The 19,800-nt window shown below is 37.2% G+C and overlaps 2 protein-coding genes across 5 annotated transcripts in view; one reads left to right on the forward strand and one right to left on the reverse strand.

Moving 5' to 3' along the window:
- The first annotated feature begins 967 nt into the window (after positions 1 to 967).
- LOC107557797 (NACHT, LRR and PYD domains-containing protein 3-like) lies at positions 968 to 12,686 on the forward strand. Of its 2 annotated transcripts, XM_016241339.1 has the most exons (11): positions 968 to 1,203; positions 4,311 to 4,339; positions 4,636 to 4,779; positions 5,017 to 5,061; positions 5,214 to 6,882; positions 7,865 to 7,939; positions 8,044 to 8,127; positions 8,573 to 8,827; positions 9,318 to 9,404; positions 11,550 to 11,654; positions 12,141 to 12,686. In XM_016241339.1, the coding sequence occupies exons 1-11, from the start codon at positions 1,121 to 1,123 to the stop codon at positions 12,151 to 12,153; spliced, it is 2,589 nt and encodes an 862-aa protein (XP_016096825.1). In that variant the 5' UTR covers positions 968 to 1,120; the 3' UTR covers positions 12,154 to 12,686. The 2 variants fall into 2 exon arrangements, with proteins under 2 accessions (XP_016096825.1, XP_016096826.1); XM_016241340.1 differs by lacking the exons at positions 9,318 to 9,404; positions 11,550 to 11,654; positions 12,141 to 12,686 and having other exon boundaries at positions 8,730 to 8,822.
- Positions 12,687 to 13,957: 1,271 nt separating this feature from the next.
- Positions 13,958 to 19,800, reverse strand: part of LOC107557801 (enhancer of polycomb homolog 1-like) — an 18,824-nt gene continuing 12,981 nt past the window's right edge. For all 3 annotated transcript variants that reach the window (XM_016241352.1, XM_016241351.1, XM_016241350.1), the window contains exons 4-10: positions 16,807 to 17,013; positions 16,575 to 16,723; positions 15,938 to 16,082; positions 15,550 to 15,708; positions 15,376 to 15,465; positions 15,120 to 15,268; positions 13,958 to 14,360 (exon numbers count right to left, since the gene is read on the reverse strand). In XM_016241352.1, coding sequence (XP_016096838.1) covers positions 13,973 to 14,360; positions 15,120 to 15,268; positions 15,376 to 15,465; positions 15,550 to 15,708; positions 15,938 to 16,082; positions 16,575 to 16,723; positions 16,807 to 17,013 — 1,287 coding nt within the window. In that variant the 3' untranslated portion in view covers positions 13,958 to 13,972. The remainder of the gene's footprint in view (positions 14,361 to 15,119; positions 15,269 to 15,375; positions 15,466 to 15,549; positions 15,709 to 15,937; positions 16,083 to 16,574; positions 16,724 to 16,806; positions 17,014 to 19,800) is intronic.

Genomic DNA, 19,800 nt, shown 5'->3' on the forward strand with positions numbered 1-19,800 from the left:
AGTATAGATTTACATTTGTTGGAAATTAAAAAAGCAGACATGTAAGAGAAGTAGACATGTCTTCAGCATTCCCTGTACATTTTAGAACACAATATCCTCAATACTTACAAATATTTACAGTTGGCTCAAAAGATCCAGAGCGAGAGACAACTGGAGCTGCTTTTTTAGTTCCTGACTAGTATAAAGCGATCATCCAATCATTTGGCTGTATATACTGTTGAAATGATAGCAATACTCTTGTCCTTCCAGTGGGTAGAGGATTATAAACCTGGAAAGGTTTTAATTTGTTCTGATTCACTCTCAGTTTTAAAAAGTCTAAGGTCTTTTAAATCCAGTCATCAAGATATTCTTTTTAGTATTTTACAGATGTCTTCAAGATTGGTTCAGAATGATATTTTAATCAGTTTTATTTGGGTTCCATCACACGTAGGTGTAAAGGGAAATGAGGACGTAGATAAGTTAGCAAAACAAGCTTTGCAGAGAGAAGAAATAGAATTACAAGTTCCTCTAAGCAAGTCTGAAATTAAGGTTTTAATCTGGAAAAAGGTTATTGCAGAATGGCAAATAAAGTGGGACAACAACGAAAACGGTAGATTTTCCTACAATTTAATTAACAAAGTAAGTCAAAAAATAAGACATATTGGTAAAACAAGGAAAGAAGAGGTTGTCTATAATAGAATATTGTTGGGACATTCCAATCTTAATAGTACACTCAAAATACTATGTGAACAATGCAAAGTAGAAGAAACAGTAACCCATGCAATTCTTGAATGTAAGAAATATGAGGAAGAAAGAAGTAATATGATAGTTGAAATCAAGAAGAATGGAATTCAGGTGGTACATTTTAAATCTTTAATAAAATGGGCAAGTGAAATAAATAGTAAAGCTTTCTTTCATTTTCTTAAAAGGACGGGGTTAATAAGTAGAATGTAACTCTCTGTTCCACACTCCGGAGCAGAAGGTGGCGGTAATGCACATAATTACGCTGGTTGCTAGCCGCCGTTAAAAACCAAGAAGAAGAAGAAGAAGAAGTAATTGCTCAAACGCAGGCCTGTTTAAATGCCGTGTCAGCAGCTAGTGAGCGAACGCTCTCTGTCTTGCTGCATTTCCGTGTGTTCAGATGAGCAGCAGGAAAATAGTTACTCGTCCAGTTTGGTGCCTATTGTATGCATTCAGTGTCTTGTTAAATGAACAAAATCACAGGTAAAAACACACGCACACCCGTGAAAATGTTAACATCGCAAAATGTATTCTAACTCAAATTAATTCTGCTGGTAAATATTTAAGTTTTGACATGAAATAGGTATGGGCATATCGATCCTGAAGTATGGATACTCAAATAAAAATATCGATAGTAAGGGCGTGTTCACACTTGGCGTCTTTTTTTTGACAAGAAAAAAAAAAGCTGGCAGCGTTTTGGTTACAAATATCAGCCGAGGGCGTCTTTTCTTGCAATAACAACATGCAACCTTAGCCCAGTGCTGTGTGGTGCAGAAATGTCGAGAAAGAGGAAGTCTTGCGTTGGCTTTTGAAGTTAAAGGGATAGTTCACCCCAAAATGAAAATTTGATGTTTATCTGCTTACCCCCAAAGAGCAGGCTCAGAAGTTGGGAATACGTGGAAAGTCACCACTCCCGAATGAGTTCGCGTGAGAGAACGTAATCTTTTAGTTTTAAGTCAGTTTGAACAATCCGGATAAGTGCAGGTAAGTACCATTTTGATTAGCCGTCATACCTACAATGAATGTGCAACCAATGAGTGAGGTATACGTGCGAGAGATCACTTCCGGCGCTTGCGTAAACTACTCCAAATTATATCAATTCTGTTCGTTTCCTGGCACAGACCGATCGTTTCGTGTCTTAGGACATCAATGTGTCGTCACGAGCACACTTTTTGGTTGTTAAAAAAGGTGTGCTGTTCAAAAGAGTTGCGTTCGATCCTTCGCTGGCTGTGCTGATTTAAATCTAGCGGTTCTTTTGTGTTTGTGTCGCAAGTTCAGTGATGCAGGTAGTGACGATTCTCTCCGGCCAATCCGTGATCAGCAGAGTTTACACGTCACGGTTTGGTAACGGTACGATTTGCTTGGAACCCCAACCGAGGTGGTACTAAAAAAAGTGCCAGGTACCAGGTACTGTACCCAGTGGAAAACCCCCAAAAAGAGAACCGTACCCAGCCGTACCATGCACTGGAAAAGCGCCAAAAGTCACCTACGTCTTGGATGCCCTGGGGGTAAGCAGATAAACATCAAATTTAAATTTTGGGGTGAACTATCCCTTTAACGGGGAGGAGAATGTGTGTTATACGGTTGGATGATGCACGGTTCGCGGCATATTAAGAGAAAACAAATATCATACAACATACAACCGAAACTACTATGATAAGTCTATCTAGCCGCACCTTCTCCATTTTCCCTGTTGTTCTTGTTGTTATGGCTTGACGTAGGGTGTTTTTTTTCTTCAGAAAAGTTGAACTTTTTTCAACTTGAAAAGACGCTGTGAGCTGCAGAAAAAGACACCGGCGGTGGTGTTTAAAAAAGCGCTCAGGAGGACTTTTTTGAGAACATGGTTTACTCCATAGGATTGTAATGTAAAATAGACATGCCGCTGGCAGCTTTTAGTCTTTGTTCACTTTAAGGGGCGGGGATAGTCCGGTGAGTTCAGAGTTAGTTGGGAGAGTAAAAGCCAGAGGCGGACAAAGTACACAACTCCATTACTTGAGTGAAAGTACAGATACTGCTGGTCAAATGTTACTCCATTACAAGTAAAAGTTGTAAAGACAGATTGTTACTTAAGTAAAAGTACAGAAGTACTTGCTTTTAAACGTACTTAAGTACCAAAAGTAAATTTCCTTTTTTATGTCAATGCACTGTTTTATTGTTGTACGTAATACATGCAATACTTCTGATGCAACTTCCAATACATTACACCTACTAGCTTGTAGTATCTTTGGAATAAAGAGCTTTTAGAATGTTAAAAACCTATGGGGGAAAAAATTAACACCCCTACCCACCCGCAGTATGGTAGTGATCTCGCACAGCTCTGACAGTGTGTGCACACATCTATGTGTAGCCATTCATCCACGCCATAACAGTAAACCTCCTTCAGTGCTTTAATAAAGTTATAGAGCGACTGAGAACGCCTGGTTCATTAGTAGCGAAACACTACAATACTTTAACCATTAAAGCGTGTTGAATGTTAAAATGCATTTCAAATATAAAGTTAAGTGAGTATCATTACCCATTTTACTTGTAATAATTTAATACATTTCATAATTTAGTGAAAGTGATGTGACGTGGCGACCCATACTCTGAATTAGTGCTCTGCATTTATCCCATCCAAAGTGCGCACACACACACCGTGAACACACACCCAGAGCAGTGGGCAGCCATTTATGCTGCGGCACCCAGGGAGCAGTTGGGGGTTCAGTGCCTTGCTCAAGGGCACCTCAGTCGTGGTATTGAAGGTGGGAGAGAGCGCTGTACATTCACTCCCTCCACCGACAATGCCTGCAGGAGACTCTTAACCCGCAACCTTTGGGTTAAAAGTCCGACTCTCTAACCATTAGGCCATGACTTACCCTTTGAAGTCGAGGCCTAATGGTTTAAAATTTCTATTTAAAAGTTCAGTTTAGAAGTATAATATCTGTATCGACATCAATAATACTGGCCTTTAAAAGTATCGGTAGCATATCTTATCGAAAACAAAATAAGTGGTATTTCCCATCCCTAACAGGAATGAAAACGAGGCTGTGAGGGCTTGAAGATGTCATCTACTGTTGTTTAAACAACATGCCAGCTCACGAAACGTCTTTTCATTTAAATTACATGATCTTGGACCTTTATACAGTGCGTGCCATGCGTGCCATTGTAAAGATCGCTCATAGCTTAATTTTCATCCTCTACAATTTGGTGTGACGTCTAACCTGTCAAAGGCTAGGCCTATATATTTTCATTTAAGTTGAATTACACAGTCGTGGCCTAATGGTTAGAGTCTCGGACTTGTAACCCGAAGGTTGTGGGTTTGAGTCTCAGGTCCGGCAGGAATTGTAGGTGGGGGTAGTGAATGTACAGCGCTCTCTTCCACCCTCAGTACCATGGTGAGACCCTTGAGCAAGGCACCGAACCCCCAACTGCTCTGGGTGTGTGTTCACTACTGTGTGTGTGTGTGTGTGTGTGCACTTGGGTTAAATGCAGAGCACAAATTCTGAGTATGGGTCACCATACTTGGCCACATGTCACTTCACTTCATATGATTGTATATGATTTTTTTTTTTTACGTATCGTATTTAATGTGTGTATTTGTATTCTTGCAGAAAATTAACTGAAATGGACTTCTTTGGCAGTACGTGTAACTTTTTCTAAACATTTTCTCTCATGGTTTTGGGTAACATGATTTTAGTCAAGACTAGAGAATTTATTTTAATCTTTCAAGTTTATTTTTATTCTGTGGATTAAAAGTACAAGAAAAACAACCTTTGTCTACAGAAAGATTTGGCATAACTTACATTTAAGCAAAAAGTTAAGCCAAATCTGCTCTTCAGCTGTGCATTAATTATAAAATTATTTATTAATTACTGTAACGGTAATGTTACATTTTAGATCACATTATAGTATCTACTTTTTTCCTTTGTCACCTAGAGTTTCGCACTAACCAGAACATTTCCAGAGCTCATGCTGGGCTAAATGTCAACACTGCAGCTCGGAGTGGAAGCAATGTTACAGAACCGATATTCACTAATAACACAATAGCAGGCAATGTCCACATCATACATAATGCACCTGGTAAGTTTATTTTTAAATTTTTTAATGTAGACAGAAGCTGACAATATTCACTATACGTTTTCTGATAATATGTATTCACTATTTTCATGTGCTAAACACAAGTGCTGAAATATGTAAACTGTTTTAAAGTATATCAGATGTCTGCTAATACAGTTGTACTAATGTTGTATAGTTTCATATTTGTAATTGATTTAGCTACTGAAAATCTGTACGGTAAACGTGTCAAATGTTCTGCAGGTTTCACTGGCGATCGCACATACTCTGAAAAAACACCTACATCAGGTGACTGATGAATTTAATAGTAATTTTTGAAATGTTGTACATTCCACCTTTTAATTTAGCAGCTATTTATATAGTCTGCTCTGAATTTTTTTTATTGTATTAAAAGTCAGAAGTTGTTCTCAATTTTAATATTGACAATTTTATTTCTGCAGCAATGAGATCAGTGATACTCAAATATAAAAAGCAGATCTGCAGTGAGTATCAGTATGTGACAGAGTATAACTCACTGCCTGGTGAACAAGTGCTGCTGTCTGAGCGCTACACACAACCTCTGATCCTTCAGAAACATCGAGATCAAAAAGAGAGAGAAGAAGAGCTCTGCTCCAGTGGAGAGAGCTTCCAGCAGGTCCTCAACTCCAGGAACAGTCATGAATCTGTCCATCTGAACTCTCTGTTCAACCCAGATGGCCATGAGATCAGTTCTAATGCCGTTATATTGCAAGGAAATTCAGGGAATGGGAAATCTTTCACTGTGCAGAAGATCATGCTGGACTGGGCATCTGGTGACCTCTACAAAGAACAGTTTGGTATTGTGTTCCACTTAAAGTGTAAAGAAATAAACTGCATTTCTGGCAAAAAGAGTTTGGTAGAGGTCTTAAGCAACAGCTGCAGTTTAACATCAGATCAGATCTCACAGACAATACAGCATTCAACAGAGAAGGTGCTGTTCATCATTGATGGATTTGATGAGCTGAGACTCACACAGGACATTTATCACATGTCACCAAACACTGATGTGCTTCAAAAAGCTCCACCTGAAGTCACTCTTTGTGCCCTGCTGAGGGGTCGAATCCTGCCAGAGTCCTTCCTGCTGGTCACCACCAGATCTACAGCTACAGACACATTGGGTAAACTGCTCAAGGGACCTCAGCGTTTCACAGAGATTATGGGATTCTCTGAGATGGGGGTGGAGGAGTACTTTCAGAAGTTCTTCCAGAATGAGGAGCTCTTCAAGAAAGCCTATGAATGTGTTAAAGCAAATGAAACTCTCATCACTGCTTGCTCCATCCCTGTCATCTGCTGGATCATCTGCACGGTTATGCGAGAGAGGTTCAGTGATGGTGCAGATATGATGAGTGGACTGGAAACCACCACCTCTATCTACGTTGACTTTGTGTCCACTCTACTGGATTATCACTGCCAGGGTTTGAGTCAGTCTGTCCCGAGCCTGCTGAGGAGTCTGGGTCAGCTGGCAGAGAGAGGGATGCTGGAACAACAAGTCTTGTTTGATGAGAAAACTGTTTATGAAACAATTTCAGACCCTGCTGGCAATCCATTCCTGTGCAAGTTCCTTTTTAAGAGAAGAATCAGCCAGGAGACGATGTTCAGTTTCATGCATCTCAGTTTTCAAGAGTTCTTCACTGCTCTGTATTACATCTCACTCGACAGCAAGACGTTCAAGGGGAAACTCACAAAACTACGTTCTTATTATCATAAATCACGTTTTGCAGCTGTAATGCCGTTTCTTTTTGGCCTTTTGAATGAGGATGTTACAGGCACACTTAAGAGAAAGCATGGTGTGCTTGTTCATCCAAACACACAGAACCATTTGAAAGAATCGCTTTTTAAACCGTATGATTCTCTCCTCACTCTTCACTGTCTCTATGAGCTCCATGAAGAAAGCTTTGTAAAAGAAGTTTTAAATGGAAAAGCAGACATTTATGTCATGTATGATCCTCTAAGAAGAACAGACTGCTGGGCCCTGCTGTACTGTTGTCAGTGCTGTCAGTGCATGAAAGAACTGACTCTCCATTGCTGCCAATTAACATCTGAAAAACTCTCTATGATTCTTCCTGTACTCCACAAGTTTGAGAGTTTAAGGTGAGTACTCCAAAACAAACCCTCAGTGAACATATACAGTAAGCAGTTGGATGACAACTTTTGCTATGTTTACCTTGTATCAGAACAAAACACTGCAAGGACATGTTTTATTTAATTTTTATTTGACTCTGTTTAGCTGACTCCATTTAGTTGACGTATTATATAACATACATTTGTGTAAAGTCACCATGAAAAACCGATTTGTGTAAGAATTATTTGAGTGTAAAACACAATTTAATAGAATGTCCAATTTTAAATGGTATTAGACAACTCAGAAAATATACTGAAAGACATTTATAAAGTGTCTCTCTCTCTCTCCTGGAAGAATTTTAGACTTTTTTTATCATTGATTAAATTGAAAGATTTATATGATTTTTATCATTACTATCGTTGTTACTAGTGTGTTTTTGTATAGTGATTGCTTCTTAAGAAAATGTTATATTATTGTAAATGATGTATTGAATAGATAATGTTAATGTTGCCATGAATATAGCCATTGTTGCTGATATATGCATTAAAACATCAATAAATAAATAAAGTCACCATGAAACAGCATTTGTAACATACTACTCAAACATCTCTACAGACTTTTACATTTCTTTTGGGATGTAATATGTTCATAGCTTTACTAGAAAAATTTGTAATTTTATTGTGGGGCTTAATCAGTTATTCAGATATTTTGGGTTTGTCAAAGGAGTTCACACACATTTAGTAAGAGTGAGATACTTTATTTATTGTAATTGCACAAGGTACAACAAAAATTTAGAGTGACAAGAAACACCCAAAAAAATGCATTGTGTGTGTGTGTGTATATATATATATATATATATATCTGTCTTCACTGTAGAAAAGGACCAGAATGTAAGATGTTTTCTTATTTAAAGTATTGTCTTATTTTAAAGCTATCCATAATATTTACTGTTTATAATTATGCCATTAGTATTATCTTCCTAAATTTGTTATCTTTGTTTTGATTTTGAAGGTTGACACCAGAATCTCCAGAAGACTCTGAGCTTGTGGATCTGATTCATGCTGTCATGAGAGGACAGACACGTAGGTAAAGTCTTTAATAATACCAGACTCAAAGCAAAAGGTTCAAATGCAAAATGCCCTTTAATTTTTTTAGTTTTATACCTTTTCTGTCTATTCCTTGATTTGCAGGGTTCAGATTGATTCAGTTCATGCAGATAGCAACACTTGTTCTATCAATAAACTTGATATGACAATCTGTGAAGAACTGTCCAGGTAAAAAAACTAAACAAAACATTTCTTGTGCCCATGCTTAACATTTTTTATTAACCACCCATCAAACTGCTTGGTTAATTATGATTTTTTTCACTGATATACTGGCCCATCTAAAATTGTCTTATAGGGAATAAACCTTCAGCTATATTAGATATAGATTTGTAACTTACAGATGATTTATCCTAAATAAATATATGGACTGTAAATATGAACCTCTTTTATGTTATATAAAATATATATAATTGCACTGTGGTTAACATACTTGACAGCACCGCATTTTACTTTTTGCTGTACCTTGGATTTTATTAAACACTTTTAATGATGCAAATAACAGATAATACAAAATAGACCTCCAAACGATTACATTATAAAGTAAATAATAATAATAACAAAAATTTAAGCATTCACTAATTTGGTACTAACTCTGTCCTTCATTTGTTTTTAGGATCTATATAGGACCAAATAATTGTTTGCCATCATTCAGTCTTACTTTTCTACAATCTAATCTAATTAACATTGACTGGCCAAACCTCTTCCGAGCACTTCAAACTGAGAACAAAGATGTGCTCATGTTTTACATCTCTTGTTTGTCTGGATTGAAGAAGATGGAACTGTGTGTGTCAGTGAACAGTGTGACTGAGAGTTGGGCTATTCAGATCATCTCCTTCATCAAGAACTGCCCCAGCCTAACTGAGCTCAGGTAAGAGAGGATCTCATCATGAAATCAACCGTGCCTTTTGCCCTTAATGAACTGTTTTTGCCTAAATTTATACTTTGTCTTTTGACAATGAGTTTATACACCCCAGTCACTCACCTACAAGGTTGTGCACCACAATATGTAAAATAAGTATATAAAAGATTAAAATGGAGATTTGTACATTTTTATGTGCTTTAGCTATAAGAAGATAGCCTGCGATAACTTAAAGTATCTTAGACAAATTATCTAAGGTAACAAAGAGGGAAAAATAACCTTTCCTAAACAAATTGGAAAGAAGCATATGGGTCCTCATCCAGAACATGTGTTAGCAGTTTTAGTATAGTTAGTTTTTTTTTGTACAACAAAATGACATTTCACCAGGCCTGTAGCACAAGACATGACAAAGAATACACTGTAAATGATAATACTGTGTAAACAATAAATACATACATACGTTGACTGTGTGGTTGTGTGCATATTTTGCATACTGTAGGATAAACTGTGGCTGGATACTGGAGGAGGGAATCAGGGTTTTGCAGAAGTCACACATAAGGCCAGACTGCGCACTGACATTTCACGGGTTTGTACTGCTTTATAAATAGCTCATAGTTTTGGATTTTACATCTTTGTTTCTAGTTTGGAAGAATTGGTTCGTTTCTAATTTAGAAACTCATGATATAATATTACTTAATAATTGTTTATACATTTACTTATATTTCTTAATGACGTACTAAAGCAGAAGATATTAAATAACTGTCATAAGACACATGTTTTAAGTTCATATAGACTGTAGGTCTTCAGCACCTTATTGTGTTCTTTAAAGGGATAGTTCACCCAAAAATGAAAATTAGCCCATTATTTACTCACCCTCAAGCCATCCTAGGCATATATGTCTTTCTTCCTTTCAGACGAATCCAGTCGGAGTTATATTAAAAATTGTCTTTGATCTTTCAAGCTGTTTAATGGAAGTCAGCAGGTGTTGCAGTTCATCAGTCCAAAAGAAGTGAAATAAAGAGCATCCATCCATAATAAAAAAGTGCCTCACACAGCTTTGGGGGGTGAATAAATGCCTCCTGTAGCGAATCGATGCGTTTTTGTATGAAAAATATCCATATTCAGAATGTAATAATCACTTTAATCTAGCTTGTGCCAACAGTTGTACACGGAAGCAGCTCTGGGTGGATGACGTATGAGGTTGTGCATGCGCCAGTAAGTCTCGTGAAAACCAACGTTTGTTAACAGGAGCAAAGTAAAACCAGTCTCCTCTTGGCTTATATTGAAAGCCTCCGACATTCTTCTTTACAAATCCTCGTTTTGTACTTCTAATTCTAACAAAGACCGTTGTTTTGTTTTGACCTCTCCCCTGCGCTTCCGCGTTCGTCACTTCTGAGCAGCATATGCGCAACGCCAACGTCTTACGTCATGTGCCCGGAGCTGGGTAGGGTTGCACCAGCCATTCGTAAGTTCTTACTTAAATTAGAACGTTAAGTCCACACTAGAGGCTTAGTTACTACTAGCTAGTTTGTAACTAAATATATTTGGTTGCACCAGTTGTTCGTAAGGCAGGATGTAGCAAGTGGTTCGTAAACTCTCCGTAAAGTAATGCGTAGTCGCATAATATGACGTTTACCCTAAATCATCCAATAGAAACCTTCAAATACGAGAGCAGAACTTGTTTAAATGCTATGAATTTTAATTTATCCTTCATTCTAACTTCTTTTGCCTCACATATACTAACGGTAAAAATATAAACAAGTTTCCATTAAAAACTATACATTAATAACATTAGTCTCTATGTAAGCTATTTATATATGTAAATATCATTCTGAAACTGTAATAATAATAAATAATAAGGATAAATAAGGATCAATAAGTACTGAAAGAAAAAAAACATAAGAAATGCCATTTATTTATTTAATCTGACATGCACAACACAGAACGAAGCGCACAGAGGCGCGCTGTAGATGGGGTGTGGAAGACACGCTAAAAAAGAAACAAAGTATATTTATTCACATTGTTCTCTCTCTTAATATGTACGTGAGTGGAAATGTCAGCATCATGTATGTCTAAAGGATTGAAGGTTGGTAAAAGAAGAGCATATTGATGCAGTTCACTCAGTCTGCTATTTTATTCCAACTGTTACTCCTGACCAGACGCTTCCATAAATATTTAGTTTATATGTAGTGTTACACTTCAACTACATGTAATGGTGCAACGGAAAAATATTTAGTAGTGTGTAAGTTGTAACTTAGCCTATTTTTGACGTAAATGGGCACTAAGTTGTAAATTACGTACAGCTGGTGCAACCAGCCCCTGCTTCCATGTACAACAGTGAGCACAAGCTAGATTAAATTGATTATTACATCTTAAATATGGTTATTTTTCTTACAAAAACGCATCGATTCGCTACAGGAGGCCTTTGTTCACCCCCCGGAGCCGTGTGAGGCACTTTTTTATTTTGAATGGATGCGCTTTATTTCACTTCTTTTGGACTGAAGCACTGCAACACCCGCTGACTGGCATTAAACAGCTTGAAAGATCAAATACATTTTTTTTATATAACTCCCGACTGGATTCATCTGAAAGAAGAAAGTCATATACACCTAGGATGCCTTGAGGGTGAGTAAATTATGGGCTAATTTTCATTTTTGGGTGAACTAACCCTTTAAGATGCTCCAATAAAACCGATATCAGGATATCTCTGCGTGTTTGTTTTGTTATAAAGCTACAGATGCAAAACAGGAGAGCAGTGTTCACATGGGAATGACTGCAATGAGTGGGTGGAGATTCATCTGAATGCTCTGGGATTTTCTGTGGAGATTTTAAGACCGTAAGTGAACTCTTTAAACACCTGATATTAAGCTCCATCTTGAAATTAATTTAACAATACACTTGTGATGTTTTTTTTCAAGCGGATGATCTGTGTTAATGTTAACAAGAGTTATACTCTTGTGCATATATTTATATGGGCTTTTCATATGATTAGAGCCAGCCTGAGCCTACTTAATAGACTCATATTTTCATTTTAACATTTTTATATATTTGAATGTACAGGTTTTTGTGTATGCATGCCAGTCTTTCAATAGCATGTATTTAGCATGCTAATGTGTATCTTGATCTTACACTCTTGCTCAATTCAGGATAGTTCATTCAATTCATATGCCCTTAGTTTATCTAAGGCATCTGCTTAGTTACAGCTAGAGTTGGTGTCAGTAATACATTTACTTTCCTTACAAGAAACATAAAAATAATCTACTATATAAATTACTAGGCAAATTGTAACATTGGTTTGATGTCCCCTTTCTCCATTTTTAAGGGCATTGTTTTGATACTAAGCTACAGATCAAGAACTTGGACTAAATGTAACGGTGGGAGTTGTACTGTACAGTCCTGTGGATGACAATTCAGAGCGTCGTTTGGATCGATGTCTCTTCATTAATACAATGTAATATTCATGTCAGCGTGTTAACAAAAGTTGCTAAATGCAAGTTGTCAAATATATTATGTAATTGTTTTTCATTCCTACTTAAATGCTGGTTTTTATAAGTATCAATATTTTCTGCTACTGTTGTTGACACTTATGTATTGTTGAGATGTAACAACATGAGCTCTCTGGGTTAAATAGTTGTTCTTGTAAAAATCTGTTGAAGTATTACATTTATGCATAACTGTTGCAAGTTTTACTAGCCTTGCCTTTCCTTTGGAGCTTTATGATTTGTGGGATTTTGTTGTTCAATGTTATTTAATAATAACTTTATCCTCTTGCTTAATTGTGCTGACATGGTTTAGGGCCTATTCATCAGATGTAAGTGACGTTGCAGATCTCCGCCTTGTAAAAGCCCCCTAATTAAAGGAATAGTTCACCCAAAAATGAAAATGTTGTCATTTACTCACCCTCATGTCGTTCCAAACCTGTACGAGTTTCTTTCTAGTTGAACACAAAATATATTTTGAAGAACCGAACAGTTGTTGGTCCCCATTGACTTCCATAGTAGGGAAATAAATACTATGGAAGTCAATGGGGACCATCAACTGTTTGATTACCAGCATTCTTCAAAATGTCTTGTTTTCTGTTCAATTTTCATTTTTGGGTGAACTATCCCTTTAATGCCATTAACATAAAAGGGCACCAGTCAACTTCCAAATCCTTTACTTGAGAATGGCAAGTGGCAACAATCGCTAAGATTTTCAAATACCTGCAGAATTTCAGCAGACAAATAATGCAAACATGTGGGGGAAAAAACCCTCAACAATCCTGCAGTTAAACATCAAGCTCCTTTTTTTTATAACTTGGAAATATTGAAATCATTTTTTTTTAATAACTTTCATGCTGTATAACCGCATTTCCCATGATAAGAAAGCCTGCCTGGAAAACAAAAAAACCGCTTTTCCTAAATTACTGATATGACAAACATCTCATCACTACAAATGCTTGTTCTAGTCTATGGTTCTAACATGCAAATTCCTTTAAGCAGACTAGAATGCATTCTCCCTCCACACATCACAGACAAACGACACGGAAAGAGTTGTGCTGGTCAAACACTTAATGCCCTGGGTTTATTAAACATTTTTTGTCATAAGTTTTTTTATTCATTCTTCCAGGTGGGACTAAAAAAAAACACCTCAAAGATAGATGATGCCATTGGAACGGGCATTCAGATTGTGGTACAAAAAAACCCTCAACAATCCTGCAGTTAAACATCAAGCTCCTTTTTTTTTAACTTGGAAATATTGAAATCATTTTTTTTTTATAACTTTCATGCTGTATAACCGCATTTCCCATGATAAGAAAGCCTGCCTGGAAAACAATAAAACCGCTTTTCCTAAATTACTGATATGACAAACATCTCATCACTACAAATGCTTGTTCTAGTCTATGGTTCTAACATGCAAATTACTTTAAGCAGACTAGAATGCATTCTCCCTCCACACATCACAGACAAACGACACGGAAAGAGTTGTGCTCTGAAAATGCTAACATTTTCATAGGGGTACTCTGGAATAGTAAAGTCTTGTAAAGGGTTTCTGAGTCAGAGGTGGTTTACAACCACCTTTTAAAAGCAACTTTATGGCAACTCATTAAAAACTAGACAAAATATAAAAAGCGGTCTAAACAATAAAACTGAAAAAAGCAGCTAGACTCAGTAACTATTCGGCATCAGTGGACTCACCCGGTGTGGGTGGAGGGACACGTGGTTTGGTGCAGGAGCCAGGGCCTCTCCGTGTCTGAAGCGTGCTAATAGGGCGGATGAGGAAGCCGCGGCGGGGTCTCTGTGCAGACCAGTGCTCAGGATTGTCGGGGTCGTCTGGTGGTGCCGTCCGAGGCTTGAAATGCCTCCAGCGACAGGCTTTGATATTGACCAGGATTTTCGTGAGGTCCGGTGAAGTGGAGGAGGTGGCAGAGGTATCTGTGCTGGTATGTGAGGTATCCGTGCTGGGCTGCTGGGCGGGAGACAAAGATGGGAATGTGGGGGAATCCGGGTCCAGCCCATGATACACAGTATCGCATTCAGAGTCGGCTCGGTCCAATAAAACCCTACAAACAAATGTGAGAGAATTCATCAAATGTTGCAAAGTGAATTAACGTGGGTTAAATATTTCACACACGTACATGAACTGAATGACACATGTGCTATGCCAATTAAAACATTTTTAATCACAAATAACTGCATATTAGAAATTGTTTTTAACTGCAATTAAATCACATTATAAATAAGAGTAATACAAATTGATAACTGCAATTACATAAAATTATTTACAAAATTAACTGATATCAATTTGTATTTGCACAGCAAATTGTCTGAATTTAAAAACAGAAATTTTATTTGCTGAGATCAAATGAATACAAATTAATTGAATCATATACTAATTTCATTGCTAATAATTATATAAATACATTTGCTGAAAAAAAATCAAATAGCATAATAAATGCAAATACAAACTGAATTGGCTTTTACTTTTCAACAAATTTTAAAATAATTAACAGTCTCATTAGGATTAACAAATTATATGAAAATATTCAAATATGGTCGAAAGCAATTTAATTAATTTTTTTATTATCTTAATTTGAGGACTTTTTTTCGCAGCAAATAACGAAATTTGTGATTAAATAATAAATTTCAATAGATGCGGTTAATTGCAAATAAACTGAAATCACAATTATTATTTGCTGTGCAAAGTCCACAAATTAAACTAATTGAAAAACTGAATCAAACTGCAATTAATCATGTATGAATATATTTGCTGAAAAATACAAAATTACCTGCAGTTCTGTAATTTAAGTGGCTTAACTCACCTGCCCCCTCTGCCCACTCGTCGCCGTGCCAATCCCAGGCATCGCCGTGGCACCGTGAGCGTGGTGAGAGAATAGCGATATCGCACATCTGCTACCCCACCCTCGGCAGGGTCTGACCAGGGCCAGCCGCCCACGGGTCCCGAATGCGCCTTTGAGAAAAACATACAGAATAATTTATTAATAACATCCAGCCTTGACTACAGCCTTACAACTCACTCATGCCAATTCATGCATATCAGGATGCTTCACAACGTACAGCATGATATTGACAGCCTGTTCTCCTCCTGAACCCAAACACACCATCTGGATCATTCTCCTCCTCGACCTCTGAAGAACCAGAGAACATCTGAGGAAACAAAAGAAAGTGTCAAGCCAAGAGAAAGCAGAAAATGATTCTCATGAATGTCTATGACACTGAACGTGTGTGAACCTGTGAGTAGGGCTCATCGTCTGAGCTGGGAAAGTCATACTGATTGAGGTCTTTAGTGTTAAAGACTGCCGGGCCTGAATGGGCAGAGCCTGCCAACGGCAATGGCTTGGCCTTCTTCTCATACTTCCGTTTCTGCCTCACAACATCTGGTTTATCCATCTACAGCCGAACATAAGAAACAAACCCAAATGAGATTTATTTAAAAAAATTGTTGCACTTGTGCAACAAGCTGACTGAAAAACAGGAACGCACAGAAACATTAAGGTAATTAAACACAAATAAGAATATTCTAATATATAAAACAGCACCTGTATACTTGTGCAAAGTATGTTTTGGGCATAAGGGGGAGCCCACTGGCCCAGACAAACAGAGATATGAGTGCTTGTACCTTGATCTTGTAGTCCCGGTCATGCTCTGTGTGTCTGTACTGGTTGCTGTTGGTGATTGGGATCAGAGGGATGACTGGTTTCTCCAGAGCTCTCTGAGCCAGAACCTCAGCCATCACCTCTCCTCCGAAATCAGCCATGCTGTTCCTACACACACACACACACACATCAATGAGCTTAAACAATACACACTCCTGTGCCAAACAACCTACAATAGCAGGGTTCCCACAACAATGAATTTCCATGAATTTTCTCAGGTTTCTGTAACTACTAAAATAAAAAAAATAAAAAAAAGTTTACATTTATTTATACATAATTTTTTCCCCCATTGCACTAAAGCAATTTTAGGCACTGATAAAAACATTTAATTACTGAAAATAGCTTAAAAATGCAAAAAATAATAAAATATCCATGACTTTTCCAGGTCTGTACATCTTTCTTTTTTTTCCAAAATCAATCACACACAAATATAGAGAAATAAAGACACGTATTTATTTATATATATATATACACACACACACACACACACACACACACACACACATACATATATATCTATATCTATATCTATCTCTCTCTCCCAGGTTGTATATAATCACGTGAACACATGACGACAAAATATATGATGTTCACATGTACCTCTTCTCTACGATCTCCAGTGTGAGGTGCAGCAGCTCTCGTTTGCTCTTCTCCCGTCTCTTGATCATCTCTAGGATGGTGACGGCTCGGCTCAGGTCTCTACGCAGCTTCAGCATCTTCTCATAAGAAGCTTCATCGTTCTTACGATTCTGTGCATAAAGATAACGTGCAAATTGTTTCTCTTGTTATTCCATAAGCAGAGCCAATTCGTTGTTGAGCGGTGCCCTCTTACCTTTCGTGTCTGCATCTTCTCCGTCCTGCGCCTGAAGGCCACATAGGGGTCACTGGTGCTGGAGCCGTCACGCTTCTCCTGTTTGACGACAGGAATGAGAGAGCTGCTCTGACATGCTTTCCTCTTCCTGCTCCAGTACTCAAACACCTCCTTTATCAGCTCATCATCCTCCTTCAACAAGAGTTTGGCCTCCTGCAGAGACACCGGCTACGAGAAGGAGAGAGAAAGAATCTTTCACATTAAGCTTTTTTTATCAACAGGCTAACGAACATTAACATCATTAGTGGTGGTCAAAACACTAACAAGGCTCAACAATAAGAATTTTTTTGCAGGCCTGGTTATTGCTAGTCCTGCTGACAATTTTACTAGCCTCTCATAACTATGATAAACAGCCATTTTTAACATTTTCTGTGATTATCCAAAATAAATAATAAAAGGGGGGAAAAAAAGACGATAATATTTTTCACCGGAAAACAATGGCATTTGACTATATTATTATGGCAATAACTATGTTTTATCCTAGTTTTAAAAATTGTTATAATAGTGAAGTTCACACCACAACTATAATGACAAAACCCACTGACAGCCATTTAATATTAAAAGTGTGCACTACATACAATAAAAATGTAGTCGGTCGTTGGTGTGGATGCTAATATAATTATCATTCAAGTCATGTCAAATCAACCATGTTAGTCAGCTTGACAATGTTACTGGTGACAAATAAGCAGAATTCAAAAGCAATATTCATTAAATACACTACCATTCAAGTCAGTAAGATTTTTTGGGGAAAGAAATTATTACTTTTATTCAGCAAGGACACATTAAATTGATCAAATATGACAGTAAAGACTTGCATAATGGTGTTATTTTTAATTTAGCATTCTTTAAAAAAATCTGGGGAAAAAACAAACATGCATCCATAAAAAAATATTAAGCTGCACTGGTTTCAACATTGATAAAATAATAGAAACACTGATTTCTGAAGGATCATGTGAAACTGAAGAGTGGTATAATTTTGCTGAAAATTAAGCTTTGCCAACACATTAACAAATTACATTAAAATGTCATTAAAATGCATTAAAATAGAACAAATATTTTAAATAGTAATAATTTTATAATATTACTGTATTTTTGATCAAATAAATGCAGCCTTTGTGAACAAAGGACTTTAAAAACCATAGAAGACATCTAAAAATATTATTGAACCCAACCTTTTGAATGGCAGTTCATGGCAAAATGTGGTGGTGACAGCAATGGTCGGATAGGGCAACTTCTGTCCTTATTGTTGAACCATGACTCAGTTCAAACAACAAGAGTCACAAGTCACCCCCTCTAGTACCATTTGAATAGATGGTGTGTTACACATACATGAGGCTGACAACAGATCAGAACGGACCAATAACCGCTGATCAGCTGGCCTGGCCCATACATCAGTCTATGAATAATCATTAGCGCTACATGACCTACAAATTTACCCATAAAACAGCTGCAGAACAAGCATGCCTTTACAGAATCACACTAGCGCAGGCTAGGAAACTCTTCATTCATTTAAATATGTTGATTTAATATGCCTAGTTAGCACCAAAAAAAAAAAAGCACGATTTCCCCCCAGCAAGCAAAACGTGTTACTGCTACACCCTTATCTGCGAATGTTATCAATTCAGAGCAGTCATGTAGTCTAAACTTCAAAGCATAGCACTAGCAAAGCCAAGGTCATGGGTTCAATTCCAAGGGAATGCATAGACTGATAAAACGTATACCTTCAATGCAATGCAAGTTGCTTTAGATAAAAGTATCTGTCAAATGAACAAACATGCAAATGTAAAAATCTTTTGATTATATATATATATATATATATATATATATATATATATATATATATATATACCTAGCTCTTATTTATTATTGTTTTTACAGAACGGTCATCAAATAAAATCCACTAGAGATGCACCGATTGACTGGCCAGAGACCGGAACCAGCTGATTTTCCGCATGATCGGCCTGGACCGGTGACTGTTGTGCCGTCACAGCTACGCTCACATCTGCATATAAATATGTCGTCTGCATGGAAGTTCTTCACTGTGAGTGAAGACGATACAAAGTTCGCAATTTGTAATATGTGTAGGACCAAAGTAAACCGTGGGGGAACCACAGGGCTCGATTAATGCTTCTCTGGGCCAAGTAGATTTTTTTTTTGAGGAGGAAGAGAGAGAATTTTACTTGCCTGACCGGAAAAAAAGCCTGAATAAAACGTCAATTGGCAAAAATAACTAGGGAAGCATTGAAACTTGGCCACCAAAAAATTTAGCACGAGAATGGTTTTACTGCATTCAGTGTTAACGAAGACTGATGTATTTATGTCATGCCAGATGAGACTCGCGCAACCTGTCTGATGTGTGTGTGTGTGTGTGTGTGTGTGTGTGTGTGTGTGAGAGAGAGACTCGTGCAGAAATCAAAACAAATGAGCACAACAGCACAAGTAACTCACAGAAATGTATACATGTATAGACCAATTCAGAGTAGACGTCCCGGTTACATCACTTGTAGCTGCGCACGCATAGTGGTTGCAGAAAAACACTGGGAACAAGTGGAGGTAAATGGGTAAAATCCATGGAATAAAAGGAAAAAAAAATTGTGCCTTTTGATGTCAAGATCGGAATGCAAATAATTTTTATAGAATACGGTCGTCAAAGACGACATTTGAAGCTAAACGCAGACTTTTAAATGGACATACTATGGATGAAAACTGCTATGATTACTTTTAAAGTATAAATTCGATTTAAACAATAGGTCTACATAATATTCACATATGCTGTTCATAGGGGATGTATTGTATTAGCCCTACAGTTACAGCATGAAATATGATTTAAAACTTACTATTAACATTTTTACATAACATTTATTTATTTTCTCACAATTCTGACTTTTTTTTCTCGCAACTGCAAGTTTATATCTCCTAATTCGGACTTTATAACTCGACTTAACTCAAAAATAG

The sequence above is a fragment of the Sinocyclocheilus grahami genome, unplaced genomic scaffold (genome assembly GCF_001515645.1).
Source record: "Sinocyclocheilus grahami isolate Dianchi unplaced genomic scaffold, SAMN03320097.WGS_v1.1 scaffold620.1, whole genome shotgun sequence".
NCBI classification, from domain to species: domain Eukaryota; kingdom Metazoa; phylum Chordata; class Actinopteri; order Cypriniformes; family Cyprinidae; genus Sinocyclocheilus; species Sinocyclocheilus grahami.